We start from the raw sequence: 14026 nt of genomic DNA, 5'->3' as shown, positions 1-14026 counted from the left end.
CCACCCCCCCGCGTCAGCCGCGAGTTCGCGCCCGGCCGGGGGTACTCACCTGGGCGGCGAGCAGGGGCGAAGAGCCGCGCCGGTGCTAAGGCCCAGGCGTGCGGCTCCGCACGTCCCCGCCCCGGGCTTGCGGGGAGGGCGGCCCTGGCTCTGCCCCGCCCCGTCCCTCGCCTGTCGCTGTTGGCAGAGGCCACCCCGGAATGGAGGTTGTTTTTCTGAAGAAATCAAGGGCTTGAACTGCTTCCGTGCGGCCTCTCCGGCCTTCCCTAAGGAGTTTAAAGATATTCTTTGCTGCCTTGGAGCCTGTCCCTTGCATGGCTCATGGGGAGTTGCAGGAGGGAAGCACGGGGGACAGGTACTCGCTTCGTAACAGTGGTGTAGGTTATTAAATTTTTTCACATAAGAGCAAACAAAGAGGGCTTACCTAACACTGAAATGGCAAGAATTAGAGAAAAACATCCCTCGAAGTCAACAACCAGTGCTTGAGAGAGCCTGCAAGACTTTAGACTGGAAGGGAATACTCAGCACAACTTAACCTTGGTTATAGCTTTAACTAGGTATATAATTAAAGTAATTTTATATGTTTCACTGTATAAAAGTAGCACTTATGTTTCCAGATGCTGAGCTTGCTTTGTGGAATACCACCTGGCTCCTGTTTCTGCAAAGAACTGGGTAGTAAAGTATCTCGACAATGTGAAGGTATAATCTGCGTGGACTGGATTCCTGATGATCTGGTGTCAGACCCCACTTTCTGGGACAACACCAGCATGTTGCCTCCACTTGCAAACATGAAGGAAGCCTTTCTGTCAGGGGAAACAGTTGAGGCAGGCAGTGGAACCCATTCAACACTCTTGTTTCTGCTTGCTGGACCGTACCTGCTGTTGCCAGAGAGCAGCGGCTGCATCTCTGCAAGGTCCTGTATGCTTGGAAGAACACCACATAATAATTTCAGAAAACAAGATAAGAGATAAATGCCGTTGTGATCCCATTCAACACTGAAACTATCCTAATGGTCAAAACCAGATGGCTCTATCGGGCCTAGGGAAGTCACTGAGATGTTAGGTTTTGGCAGCTCAGACAAATGAGGGATTGGCTCTGCCCTGTGTTATCCAGTATTATGACCAGTGTTGGTTTGGTTTTGTAACTCGAGTTCTTAGTTTGGATTGTACATCTTGATTATTAGGCCATGTATTTTAGATGGTGGTTAAGGTAATATTTAAAGAAAAAATGATTTGCAGTTGGACTATCCGCACAACTATTCCACTGATTACAAAATTCAAGACAGCAAACTACTAGTCTAACATGACTAACAGAAAAACTGTGTTTATGTATCAGAATGTGAGGAGCACATTAACTAAATCGCTTGCATTTCCACAGTTCTTCATTGCATTCTTTGGATATATTCCTCCTAAGTTTACATTAACCCAGGGCAGGAGGTGTTAGCATGGAAGGTCTGCAACAGTACCAGCCTTCCAGTAACAGCACAACTCATGACAGCACAGCCTATGTAAAACATGTACAGCACAAAATAAGGTTGGCTTGTTTAGGTTTCTCTGGCACATACAGACTGTACACCCAAGGAAGTAAAATTATTCTGATGTTTCTTAAGCAATCAGGTATTCTGTATTCTCAAATTCTGCATCTTGGCTGTAAGAAAGCAATGATGTTAGCTTTAAAAATTGGTTGTAGAGGCCTTGGACAAATGTGTTTATGCAAATGTGCACATACACATTAGTGTGAGTTTTCTGAAAAGCATTATAAAAAGATCAAAGTGACATCTAAAACTGACTTAAAGACCACGGTGTTGGGTGTAGGTACCTAGCAGTGTTCTAGGATCATCTGTGCCTGATAAAATACTTCTATATGAAGGATTTTTTTTTATTATGGTAATCCCCTCCAGCAGCAGTATAATTAATAGAGTGAAAGCAACTTGTAAGTGGACATTAGAAGTATGAAATGTTCTACAGATACATTAATTTCACCAAAATCAATTAATACATATGGATCCTGTCTCAAAGGACCCAAAAGCTATGTCAAGGGCAAGTACACTGAACTTCCCAACCCCTGCTTTCACCCCCCCGCAGCATATTTCCCTCCTGGCTGCCAACTGTCCTTGTACTCAGCCAAGGCATTTACATATTTAGCAATGAGTCTGCCTTGTCTGTTTTCCTGGAACTTGTCCTGTCTCCCCTTGACCCACCCTAACACCATTATCTGGCAGGAGCTCCCCAGCTCCACTCCCCACCCGGTGAAGAGGGGGGGAAAGCAGCAGGTTAGGAACATGTATCCACAGGGACTACTTTTTTCCTCTGACTGCTGCATGAACCAGTTAAAACACAATAATAATATCCAGCATGCCACTCCACGCCCATCAGCATTTACCAAGCACTGCACATCTCAGCATCAGCACCAGGAAACAGCTTACTATTTGGTCATGGAACCTAATTGTACCAATTGAAGGAAAACGTTTTTTTTTTAAGTCCCGAGTAAACAGTCTGTATTCTAACACACAATAGGTCTGTACCAATTAAATACAGTATGGCAGTATATAAATTACAGTTCTTTACAGTAAATAGTAAAATACAAGAGTCCGCTTACTGTACAGAACAATCAAAGAAAGAACAGCAGCTTTTCAGTAAGGTCCCAGGTATCTCAATCATTCACTTGCTAAGAAACAAAGAAGAACAGATACAGTAGGCCATTCACTTCACTCATTTTTTACCATGTTACTTTACAAATATCCAGAACACTTGTACAGGCATCTACAGTATCTACATGTGGAACAACCTTCTTAGGAATTCATGAGCACCAGACATAAATCCCTCCATCATTCCCATTATTAAAATAAACTTTACAGATTAAAATTACTTTAGCAGGTTCTATTTCATCTTGATAATAACCAGCAAGTAGCAAGTGCAAAGTTTGCAGTCATGATCCGTTTTACTGCTTGTTTCCCTGTTTCCCCCCCCACACACACACCCCCCCGAAAAAACACAACCCCATAAAAACCCCAAAATGTTGTCCTCTTGCAGTAATACTGGTTCTGCAGTCAAACTGCCCGGCTGGCTTATGTTAGCACATGAAATGCCAGACGTATAGCTTCAGGCATTGTTAGTGACTTAAATCCAATGCCAGGTCAGCACAGTGGCAGGCCTCTAGGAAGACAAAAAAATACGAAGCAGTTGGATATTTCAGTGTGCTTAAACACAGAACATAAGGCTGCACGGTGCCCAGCGACTATAAGAGAAAGATGGCACCAAGTTATCAGTTAAAACCTTTACAATAAAAAGTTACAAAGAGCAAATGTGTCAGTCTAAAACAAGTTCTTTGGTAATTAAGAACAGCAAACCGTAGCGCTTTTTTTTCCACGTATGGATTTACATCCTGGTTTTTCCACAATAAAATATTTTTTTTGTTTGTTTAAAATATATCTCCCAAGTTGTTGTGTAACAAATAGTCCAGTACCTCAGCTATCTACAGATCAGCTTTAACTGTATTTTAGTGTGCAGCCGTGTCTGCCCACTGGCAGAGAAACTATAGATACACATTCATATATATATATAATATATATATTATTTATAAAAAATTAGAGAATTAAGTCAAGGACTCTAGAGAATACACATTCCATATGGACAGATTAAAATGTACAATAGCTTCAAATATCCATAAAGTTTTCTACACAGTGATGTGTGTAGTAAGTGCAAAAAAACTGCAGTTTAATTAATCCAAGATTTTCTGTTTTCCTGCTTCCTAGAAAAAGCAGAAGCCGCTGCATCTCCTGAATGGCAAAGAGCTTCTCCTCCTGTTTTAGGAGTAGACGATGAGCCTGGAAGGCCAGAATTTTTCCTTATCTCTAAAGTGGAAGATGCCTGAGATCGTGAAGTGCTATTCCATTTCCTTGTGGAAGCCGGTGCCTTGCTGAGGCGCCCAGGACGAACAAAGACCCCGTGTTGTGGCTTGCAGTGGAAGTACTCCCTGCCTTTCACAGTTCCATCGTGCTTCCCTTTAATGAAAATAAAGGCACAGAATTAACAGTTGGTACTTTCATTAGCATATACAACTCTGGCATTGAGGTGTCAGTATCTTTTGGCCATCTGTTAAGTAGTCAAGATTCTTAATGCCAAGTAGTGAAGCCAGATGTATACCACACAGTAGTGAGAACAAAACCTGGAAAGGTGGGCTTGAATTTTGACCAAAAAAGATTATTTCCTAAAATATTACTTTGTTAACTAACAGTTCAAAAAAGTCAGATGTTTTTTCATTTAAAAAAAAATCCTCAAAGCCAATTGCTTACAAAACTTACCAACTTAGTTGACCGAGAAACTTCCACTATCAGTGTTAGTATCTATTAAACTACTAAAACCATCATCTTTTTAAAGATCTGAAGCATTTCTTTAGGATTCTCTAAGCACTTGCAGAGCATCGACATTTTATCAAAGATAAAGAAAACCTGTACTATGATTAAACTTTCCCAAGTATGGAGAGAAGAAACATGCGTGAAAGCTACAGACAGGAAATCTATTTGAAAAGTCACATTCATTGTTAGTGCTGCCTGTGAATACACATGCTAATTTAAAACAAACAAACAAAAAACCTGCCAATTTTAGGCTTGTTTTTCTGATCTATAAAAAAAAAACAACACATGAGCACCCACGGGAATGATCACAAGCAAAAGCATCATTCTGCATAAAGCAGTAACAGGGCTTTAATCGAGTTAAAAATTAACCCTTAGTAATACATTATTCTAAGCAGAATGCCTGGAACTGGGTGTACCAGATTCCAAGCCTATATAGGAAGCCATGGGTATTTCCCAAGGTTGAACAGCATATGACTTTTACCTTCAAGCACAGAACATGCCAACTTGTACAGATAACCCAGAGCATATTCAGTCTTACCCAGCTGGACATGTAGTTCAACTCCAATCCAGATTCCAGCTGAAAAATCCACGGTTCCAATGTATCTCACCGTGCCCATCTTATTACTTCCAACACAGACTTGTTCACCTACTGCCACCCAGCTAGGCAAGGCATGGGCTTGATCTGCAGAAGCACTTTCTTCACAATCAGAACCATCCAAGTTGTCCTTCCCAATAAAATCATCTGTGGAAGTGTCGGTACCAGTCTCAGGGTCTGAAGCCTCTTTTACCAGCAAAGAACAAAGAGGTCTTGGCACAGCATCTGCAAGCTGCTCACCTGCTGCAGAGCTGAGGTGGCCTTTGCACATGCTCTGCTCCTTGCCACTGCCTTGGGGCAGCTCCGAGGTGCTCACCCCGTTAGAGGAGAGAAGGCAACAGGACTGTGGAGCTGGGGAATGGTCAAAGTCCTGCCCGTCTTCGACTCCCATGAACTCGGTAAAGGAGTGATCTTCCAGAATGTCTGTGGTGTGCTCCACTGTGGCTTCGCGGGATGAAAACTCAATTGTACAACTGGCAGTTTTGCCACCTGAGGAACTCAAAGCTGAAAACGATCCAGCTCTGGGTAACGGGTGAGAGTCTCTCTCAGTGGCATCGAGGGGCAGTGGTACCTGTTCCACTAAGGCACTGTTTTCTTTCAGTGGTAACACAGGTAACTTTTCTCTTGCTAACTCCTTTTCTGACTCCAGACATTCCTTGTTTGAAGAGGATCTTAAATCATGTGCAAGAGATGATCCTGAGGGATCATTAGAGTCCAGCTCCTTCGTGTGACTGGCTAGCTGGTCTGTGCTATCACTACAGGGAACAAGCATGTCAGACAGAGTAGCGTTAGAGGCACTGTGGGAAAAGTAGCCACTAGTAATGCTGCTAGTGGTGGGGCTGCGGGATACCTCTTTCTCAAGAACACGTGAACTCATGAAGTCTGATTTAGAAGAAAACCATTCCCTGTTGTCCAGGCTAGCATTGAAAACACTGAAGTCAGCAAACTCCTCCGGTACGTAAGGTCGGAAACTTTGAAAAGCTTGTGAACTTATCAGCTTCTTGTTAATTGTCTCCAACTCGCTGTCCTCCTCCTCAGAGTCCTGCAAAAGAAGAAAGTGTTGCGTAGATCAGGAACCTACAACAGGAACATTTGCAAAATAAACTAACCTTCCTTGATTTTTTCCTTTCTGAACATGGAGAAGCATATACCTTTAATATTCTTTAATTGAAGAATGAAAGACATCTCTCAAAAGAGCTGATAGGAACATGCCCTGCCTACCCTGAGCTATCCAGTTTTTAGAAAATTAAGATCAGTTATAAATAGTTCCAAAAATATAAAGCAATAAGGTCTGGCATAAGGAAAGCTCCCAACGTGTTTATACATTTTCATCATATCAATTTATTTAAAGTCATGTATTATAAACCTTTCCCTCTGTGATTTAGACTAAATAAACCCATTGAAGGCATTCTATAGCCCCAACTGACCACTTAACAAGACAAATATAAATATGAAGGGAAGAGACCTTACAGTGTTCACTGCAATACTGATTATTAAAAACTATCCTGCACAATGGGGTTTTCTATTAATCTGATATTTAGTGAGGCTAAAAAATTTTGCTTTTTCTTAGCTATCACACCTGAACATGTTCACAATCTTTGAAAATGAGGGCGAAGGGATCAAATATTACAGAGAATCTTCAAGGAAGCATTTGTGTGCATACAAATACGTGTCTGGAGGGAAATAAGTGATGATAATCAATCTGGTAAAATTTGGAGGTAGCTCTGAATTTCTTTTTGAGAACAAGTGCTGATGCAGTGTGACCAGCCCACAAGCAATTATTTATACCTACATATGCATATACAAACATATGTGTTGATAACATGATGTGTTATAAAACAGATGTGTGATATGTACAAATATCTATGTGTACACATACATATATATTAAAAATGGTTAGTTTGCAGCAAATTACTATTAGAAAGAATATTTTCAGAGAAATTAAAACTGCTAAAGTACTTAAAGTTTACAGGAACTCAAGCACCCATTATTTCTCAATTCCTTTATCTGTCTGATGCATTTCAGCTACTGATCAAGGCATATCCTGCAATGCTTTTACACACTTGTCACAAATAACTGATGGAAAGCACAATACTTAACCAGACAACCAGTGCACTGAGAACCAATACATCAAGTTTAAGATAAGCATCCTTTTGAAAATGTTTCCTGTACTTCATAATAGCCAAGGCTGCTCAAATAACTTTGCACAACAAAGCTTCAAATCCACAGACACTGAAGAGGTTTCTTCAGTTGGCACATGTTTGACTCATCACAGAACTGTTTAGGTTAGAAGGTGCCTCTTGAGGCCAGACAGGCCCAAGAACCCCTGCTCAAGCTGGGTCAGCCAGAGCAAACTACCCAGGACTGTGTCCAGTTGGGTGGATTTTGTGAGTCCAAGAATGAAGACTATAACCTCTCTGCACAACCCATACCAATGTTTTATCACCCTCACAGTAAAAAAAAAAAAAATTAAAAGAAAAAAAAAGTATTTTCTTGTGCTCAGATGGAATCCATGTGTTTTTCATTTGTGTCCATTGCCTCATTCCCTGTCACCAGGCACTGCTACAAAGAGTCTGCCTTGTTTTCACTCCTTCCCATCAGGCATTTTTATGCACTGATTAGCTGCCCCCAAGCCTGCTCTCCTCAAGGTTGAACAGTCCCAGCTCTCCCAGCATCCCCCATGTCAGATGTCCTGCACCAGCCTCACTTCAGTAATTCCCTATCTTTCTTTCTTGTACTGGGCAGCCCTGAACCAGACACAATACTCCAGATACAGACTCACTAGTGCTGTGTGGAGAGCAAGGATCAACTCCTTCAGCCTGCTGGCAGTGTCCAGGATGCTGCTGGTCTTCTCTGATATAAGGGTGCATTGCTCACTCTGGGCCAGCATATTGTCCCTGACAAGCTGCTCTCCCCAGCTGGTGACCCCACAACATGTACTGGGCCCTGGTGTTACTCCTTGACAAATTTAAGACTTTGCATTTCCCCTTGTTGAACTTCATGAGATTTGTCTCTGTCCAGTTCTCCAACTTGCTGAGATTCCTCTGAATAGTAGCACAACCCCCCCTGTGCATCAGGCACTTCTCCCAGTCTTGTATCACCTGCAGACTTGCTGGGAGAGCATCCTGTCCAGTTATCCAGGTCATTAAGGAATGAGCTGAACAGTACTGGCTCCAGTATTGAGCCCTAGAACAGACTGTTTGTTACTGGCCTCCAACAGGACTCTGCACCTCTGATCACAAACATCTGGGCCAGACAGTTTTTAATTACTTCACTATTCACCTCTCCAATTTGTACTTTGTCAGTCCACCTATGATGATGTTACAGAAGATGATGTCAAAGGCTTCACTAAGGTCAAGGCAAACAGCACCCTCTGCCTTCTCCTCATCCACAAGTTAGTCACCTTATTGTAGATAGCAACTGAGGTTGGTCAACCCTGATTTCCCCTTTGTAAATCCGTGCTGAATGCTCCCAGTCACAATCCTTGTCCTTTAAGATTTTGGAAATGCTTTTTTGGAGGATTTTCTCCATCACCCTACCAGAGACAGAAGTGAGGCTGCCCTGTCTGTTGTTAGCAGAATATTCCTTCTTTGTTCTTCATGAAGACAGGAATGATGATATTTGCTCTCTGCCAGTCATTAGGTACCTCTCACACTTGCTATGATATTCCAAGATAACTGAGAGTAGCCTTACAATAACATCAGCCATTTATGGATGGTATGTTTACTTAAACATGTGGTTTAAGTGCTCCTAGTGGTCCACTACCAAGGGTAAGTCATCTGTGTTTCACACTTTCCTTTGTGTCTCGGGGGGCTGGGATTCCTGAAGGTTAGTTTTACACATAACAACTGGGAAATTCCAGAAAGAAAGCAATTTCAGGGTCTCAAATTCCTGTGGGTCAAGCAGCCTCGTATTGCTCGGTCTATTGGTAGAAATAAAGATAAATATCCTTGAAAAATGGTAAAGAAATTGCAGCCACTTCCTTGGGGAGCAATGGAAAAATTGTAATGAAAAAACAATGTAAGAACTGATAAGGTAGGAATGTGACAGCAAGAACTAAAAAGATAATACACCAAGACTTAGCAATAACAGAAGCAACATAAACAGGAATACAGAGTAATTTTCCTGCACCTGCTTTGGAACAAACAGACAGTGTAGTTAAAAGTTATAGTATTCAAGTTTTCTTATTTCCGAAGTTATACCCCTCAAATAACCTCAAAGATACTAGGTTCCCACTTAAGTCATTTAAAAATCAGTAATAATGATTTAGTGGTTGCACCACTTCAATTTTCATTGCCCATTTGGAGGATTTGCTTTTAGCCAACCCCCCTTAGGCACATTAATTACATACATAATTACAAATATACATACATAGCATACAAATACACTCAATCTGAAAACTTCACCTGACTGTAGCATGTTCCACTTTACTCACATAGTGTGCAGAACATGCCCTTATGTTGTGCTGTTTTGAAATAGTTGCAATATTAAACACATGTAGGAGTACTGCCTGAAATTTTAGGTTGAATGTGCTATTTCAGGCCAACTTAATAAAAACATTTTTGTTATTTGCTTTTTCCCCCTCTTCCTTTGTTTTGAATATTCAAGAAAATTACAAACTGACACCAGAGAAACATGACAAAAAAGCCAAACATCATTCTTAGGCCTAGTTAGATGCAGAACATTAATCTAGCTGATAGCACTACCTCCCTGCGAGTTTAGTTGCTTTACATCTACAGCTTTTTTCACACACTGTAAGATGCAAGTGAACATCACATCTGAAGCAACAACCATGCAGTGATTAATTAGGGGAATGAGGCTTTGCACCTTGGAGTGATAATTTACAGTGATGTGAAAACTTAGCTTAGAATCAGCCAGAGTGGAGCAGACAGCTCAAGTTTCACATGGAGCTGTGATGCTGCCCTAGTGTAATCTCTGAATTCACTCTGAGAGCATATTCATCCAAATGCCTGAAATACATACTGCACCCTAGTTAAAATATACACTTGCTTCAGCTTTGAAAAACACAGGGTAGCCTGGGAAGCCAACAGCTTACAAAGTCTTCCTTCCTAAATTGATAAAAAAATCCAGAAGCTATCATTTGATAAACCCAACTCCATAAGCTGGCAAGGCTATGTAAAGTAGCTGCCTCAACCACCTCCCCACTTGTTGCTGCTCAGTCCTTCCTGCCTCCCTGGTACCCACTCAAGTGTCTATTAGGTGATCAGACAGGGAAATAGATCCAAATGCAATATAAGCTTTGGTAGCCCAGCCATCAGCTGGATGGATTGGTTGCCTTCATCTGACTTACTGTGCAACCTAACAGAAAAGCTATGTTGATGCAAGACATAAGTCAGTGCAAGGGTAGAAACGAGCAGCTGAGAACTGAAAGAACAGCTCTTTGCAAGGCCCTGTTGGCCACAGCAGGCTTACAGTGTTCAGTGGTTTCCATTCTAACTGGAAAAATCTGGTGGAGGATGTTGTCCTTTTCCAGCTCTGAAAGCTTCTGCTTGTCTTTGGAAAGCAGCAGAGGCAAATACTTGGGTTAATTCAGGGCACGCATGGGGTGGGACCTTGTTTTTACCCAAGGGATTAAAACTGCCCTGAAGTTGCTATGGAAAATTTGTAAGAAATTTAGTTTCCATGGGATGTTTTTCAACCCACTAGAAGATTTTGTCTTTGAAATACTCGTTTGAGTCAGCATGTCAGCTACCTTATGGAAAATTAATACGATGGAGACTAAAACAGCTGCTACACAAAACCAGCAGCCAAGCTTCAAATATAAACATGATAACACTAAGGATATTTTGGTACAACAACCTATAAAATAGCATTAGAAATCCAGAACATATTTTTTAATGGCTTGGTTTTATGGTAGGAATGAAAGTTGTGGGTGAATAGCAAGAATCCATCAGTAGTATTTTGTGGTAGAAGAGTCCTATAACATGAGAAATAATTTGAAGGTTCTGAATTTTAAATCACAATCTCTGACTAAAGCAAGTATTTACAGCCATTTTCCACAACCCAAAAACTGTATCGATCATCCAGCAGAAATGATGATACCCCTTTTGTTGAAGCAGCAGTAAAAGGATTTGGCAGACGAAGATTAAAATAAAAGCCCTCCACCTCAATTCACCACCTGAATTATGACGAAGACAAGCTGCAGGTTAATTAAGAGCAGTGATCTTAGTTTAGTCATATTACTTCCACATCAGGCAATGAGAAGCTTTTTACAGTGTACCCACACCTAAATGCACAGTTACTTACACCAAATGGGATCATTCCATTTACTCGTGGGTATAGTCACAAAATCTGGGTAACACACAAGGTATGTTAGAGTGATGACAACAACACGGTTCTCTGAAGTAACCTTTCTTTGATCATTGTGCCCTATAAAAACTAAAGCCTCCCCTTTCCCACTCACCACACAGATCACATATGAACAGTAAAAAAAAAACAAAAACAAACCAAAACAAAAAGCACAACAGAACAATCTCAAACCTCAAAACTAAAAAACCCCAAAATGTAAAAACCAAATTGAGTTAGTTCCAAAGACAGACTGCATTTGCAAGCCCAGCAAGCAACCATTCATTACAACCATTAGTTACAATTAATCACAAGGGATTACACCCAGATGACACCTCTTTTTCTGCTGCAGTAGTGTATGTTCCTTAAGCCCACCACCAAGTGGCCCTAAGCCCACCACCAGGCCTCATTAACAAAAACTGGTACAAAAAACTTACAATCTTTTCCTCACGTATGCTACTGTTTTCTACAGGCATGCTGCTGACATTACTTCCTGAAGGCACAACACAGCCAGCACAATGCACCTGAGGTGAAGGCATGCTCTGCAAAGGTTAAGACACAGAACACATCACACAAACCACAACACAGACCACAGGGCTTAACACGTACAAGTTAGGAAGGCTTTAAGACATGAGGGAAGTGAAGCACCCGTGCTGGCCATGAAAATCCACATTAATGTGTAGAGATCTCCTCCCAGCAGTGTTTTAGGTTGGGGAATAAAGGTCTGAATTATAAAACACCCTAGAACTCTGTTTCACAGAATCACATTGTATCTATCAAACAAACCACCAACATCTTGCTGGTGAAAAAGATGATTTGCAGGTTACTGCTACTTTAAAATAAAACAGAAGTACCCTGTAAAGGAGAATACTTACCAAGAAGTGAAAAAAAAAAAAAAGTCAACCCAGTGTTTCAGGTAAAAAATAAACACTAGAACCTCACCACACAAAAAGAACAGCCTGATTAATTTTACCATAGAATTACAGAATTCCACTGCAACAAATGCACCCTGCAAAAAATTTGCCAAGTACACAAAATGACTCCATCTTTAAAAAAACAGAGGTTTTTCAAAGATTACCTCTTGACTAAGCAGAGGTCGGCTTTCAAGTGGGGTCTTCTTTTTATGTTCCTCTTTCACTGGCATTAAGGGCTTGAAAAATTTTGGTGGCTGAGGAGAAAATGCTTTAAAAGGGCTGGCCATTAAAGCATGGGAATTCTCTGTTACAACACCTAGGTAAAGAAGCAAAAGTATTGTGTTTCAGTTCTTTGTATCTTGACTGCAAGACTATAATTCAAAATAATTGAAGGTTAAGCCACGTACAAGCCAAGTTGCTGGCTACAGAAAAATATCATCTGTTCTATATTCAACTATCTCTAGCCCAAGCTTGAGATAATGCAGAGCTCAACTAAAGAAAACCTCTAAGAAGTCTGGAAACAAAAGGAAAGCAGAGAGCAGCATTATCTGCCCCCTCCTTTCTGCAGCTCCAGTATTTATCCTTTTCATCTCAGACATAAAAACACTGTGAAGTTTCCTTGTAGCTGGAACTGATACGTCTCTGCTTCCTGCACCTCACCTGACTTCTGCCCACAACACTGCAATTCTGTCCTGGAACCAAACCAGCAATCTGAAATGACCAGGATGATCAAAAAGGCAATTATAGAGCAGGAAATAACTTAGTCCCACTTCATTGTAGCAGGATCTCTACCGGTAGTGCCTGATCAAGAAGAGAATGTTACCATTTGACCTGAAGAAAATGAGGCATCTGTGACACATTGATACAGCAGAGCAAATGTCCAAATCATGTAAAGAACTCACAAAATGACCCCCTCCACTCTGACAAAAGCATCTTCTCAAATTCATAAAATAATAGCAGCTCCTTTCTGTTTCCTTTTTTGTTTTTTTTTTCCTTCCTTATAGAATCATAGAATGTCTAGGGTTAGAAGGGACCCTAGAGTCTTTCTACTGTTTTGATTCACAATTCTGCACTCCTCTTGTTTTGCTTTTTTTTGTACACCCCAAACTTCCCATCCTTTCCTGGATGTCTCCATGCATTTCTCCCCTACTTCCAGATTAGGTTTAAGATGCTAAAGAAAGAAGCTGGATACCAAATCTAGCAGGTAAAGAGCACTGAGAATTTAATTTTCAGTTTAAGACAGTAATTAGAAAACCACAAACACACTGTCGTTGTGCATATATTTTAAAATCTCACCACTGCCATCTTTGCTTTTGCGAGGTGACTCCCTGGGTAAAGTACCATAGCATGATACATCTTGATAACTGGAAGAACAGTCAGATATATCTAGGTGACTTTCTGACCAACCCTAAGAAACAAGAAAAGACATAAATATGCATGCTGATACAGGCAGGCATGGAAAAATTAACAGGTGAACTCAAAGGTAAGGGTTTAAAAAAAAAAAACAAAACAAAACCAAAAAAACCAACAAACTGAGGAAATATCAAGATACTGACTTAACACAATTTTCTATGCAACAAATGGAATGTTTAGAAGCTAATCAGCTTTCCAGTGAATTATTTTAAGTTTTGCTATAACTACTCCTTTCTTAAATCCAGTTTCTACAATTCTAATATAAAGAGCAGAGAAGGATAAAGTTTAATTTAATATAATATATAATTAGTGCTGATAATTTAAGCATTTTGTGCTTCAAATATGTGAATATTTGAAAGCACACAACAAATGTGAATATAACACGAAGATTTTAAAAAATTTTCCTACTATTTTTCAATTCTCAAGTACATTTTGCATCAA

General features: G+C 40.6%; 2 protein-coding genes and 1 long non-coding RNA gene across 14 annotated transcripts in view; 1 reads left to right on the top strand and 2 right to left on the bottom strand.

Annotated features, from left to right (window-relative positions):
- Window positions 1-163, bottom strand: part of SIRT5 (sirtuin 5) — a 79636-nt gene extending 79473 nt beyond the window's left edge. For both annotated transcript variants that reach the window (XM_071736369.1, XM_071736367.1), the window contains exon 1: window positions 50-163. The gene's annotated coding sequence lies outside the window, so the exon portion shown is untranslated. The remainder of the gene's footprint in view (window positions 1-49) is intronic.
- A 452-nt stretch (window positions 164-615) lies between these two features.
- LOC139792674 (uncharacterized) lies at window positions 616-4032 on the top strand. The gene is made up of 2 exons (XR_011724345.1): window positions 616-699; window positions 3755-4032. It is a non-coding gene; the product is annotated as an uncharacterized lncRNA (long non-coding RNA).
- The window catches only part of KIF13A (kinesin family member 13A), a 108852-nt gene continuing 97373 nt past the window's right edge, over window positions 2548-14026 (bottom strand). For 7 of the 11 annotated variants that reach the window (XM_071736344.1, XM_071736343.1, XM_071736345.1 and 4 more), the window contains 5 exons: window positions 13469-13580; window positions 12337-12488; window positions 11696-11800; window positions 4896-5994; window positions 2548-4003 (listed from right to left, as the gene is read on the bottom strand). In XM_071736344.1, the coding sequence (XP_071592445.1) occupies window positions 3717-4003; window positions 4896-5994; window positions 11696-11800; window positions 12337-12488; window positions 13469-13580 (1755 nt within the window). In that variant the 3' untranslated portion in view covers window positions 2548-3716. Of the gene's footprint in view, window positions 4004-4895; window positions 5995-11695; window positions 11801-12336; window positions 12489-13468; window positions 13581-14026 lie in introns of those variants that run through there. The other 4 variants (XM_071736347.1, XM_071736352.1, XM_071736353.1 and 1 more) reach the window with 2 other exon arrangements.

This window comes from Heliangelus exortis, chromosome 2 (genome assembly GCF_036169615.1).
Source record: "Heliangelus exortis chromosome 2, bHelExo1.hap1, whole genome shotgun sequence".
Classification (NCBI taxonomy): domain Eukaryota; kingdom Metazoa; phylum Chordata; class Aves; order Apodiformes; family Trochilidae; genus Heliangelus; species Heliangelus exortis.
Note: the sequence above shows the minus strand (reverse complement) of the source record. Positions and strands in the feature narration are given on the sequence as shown.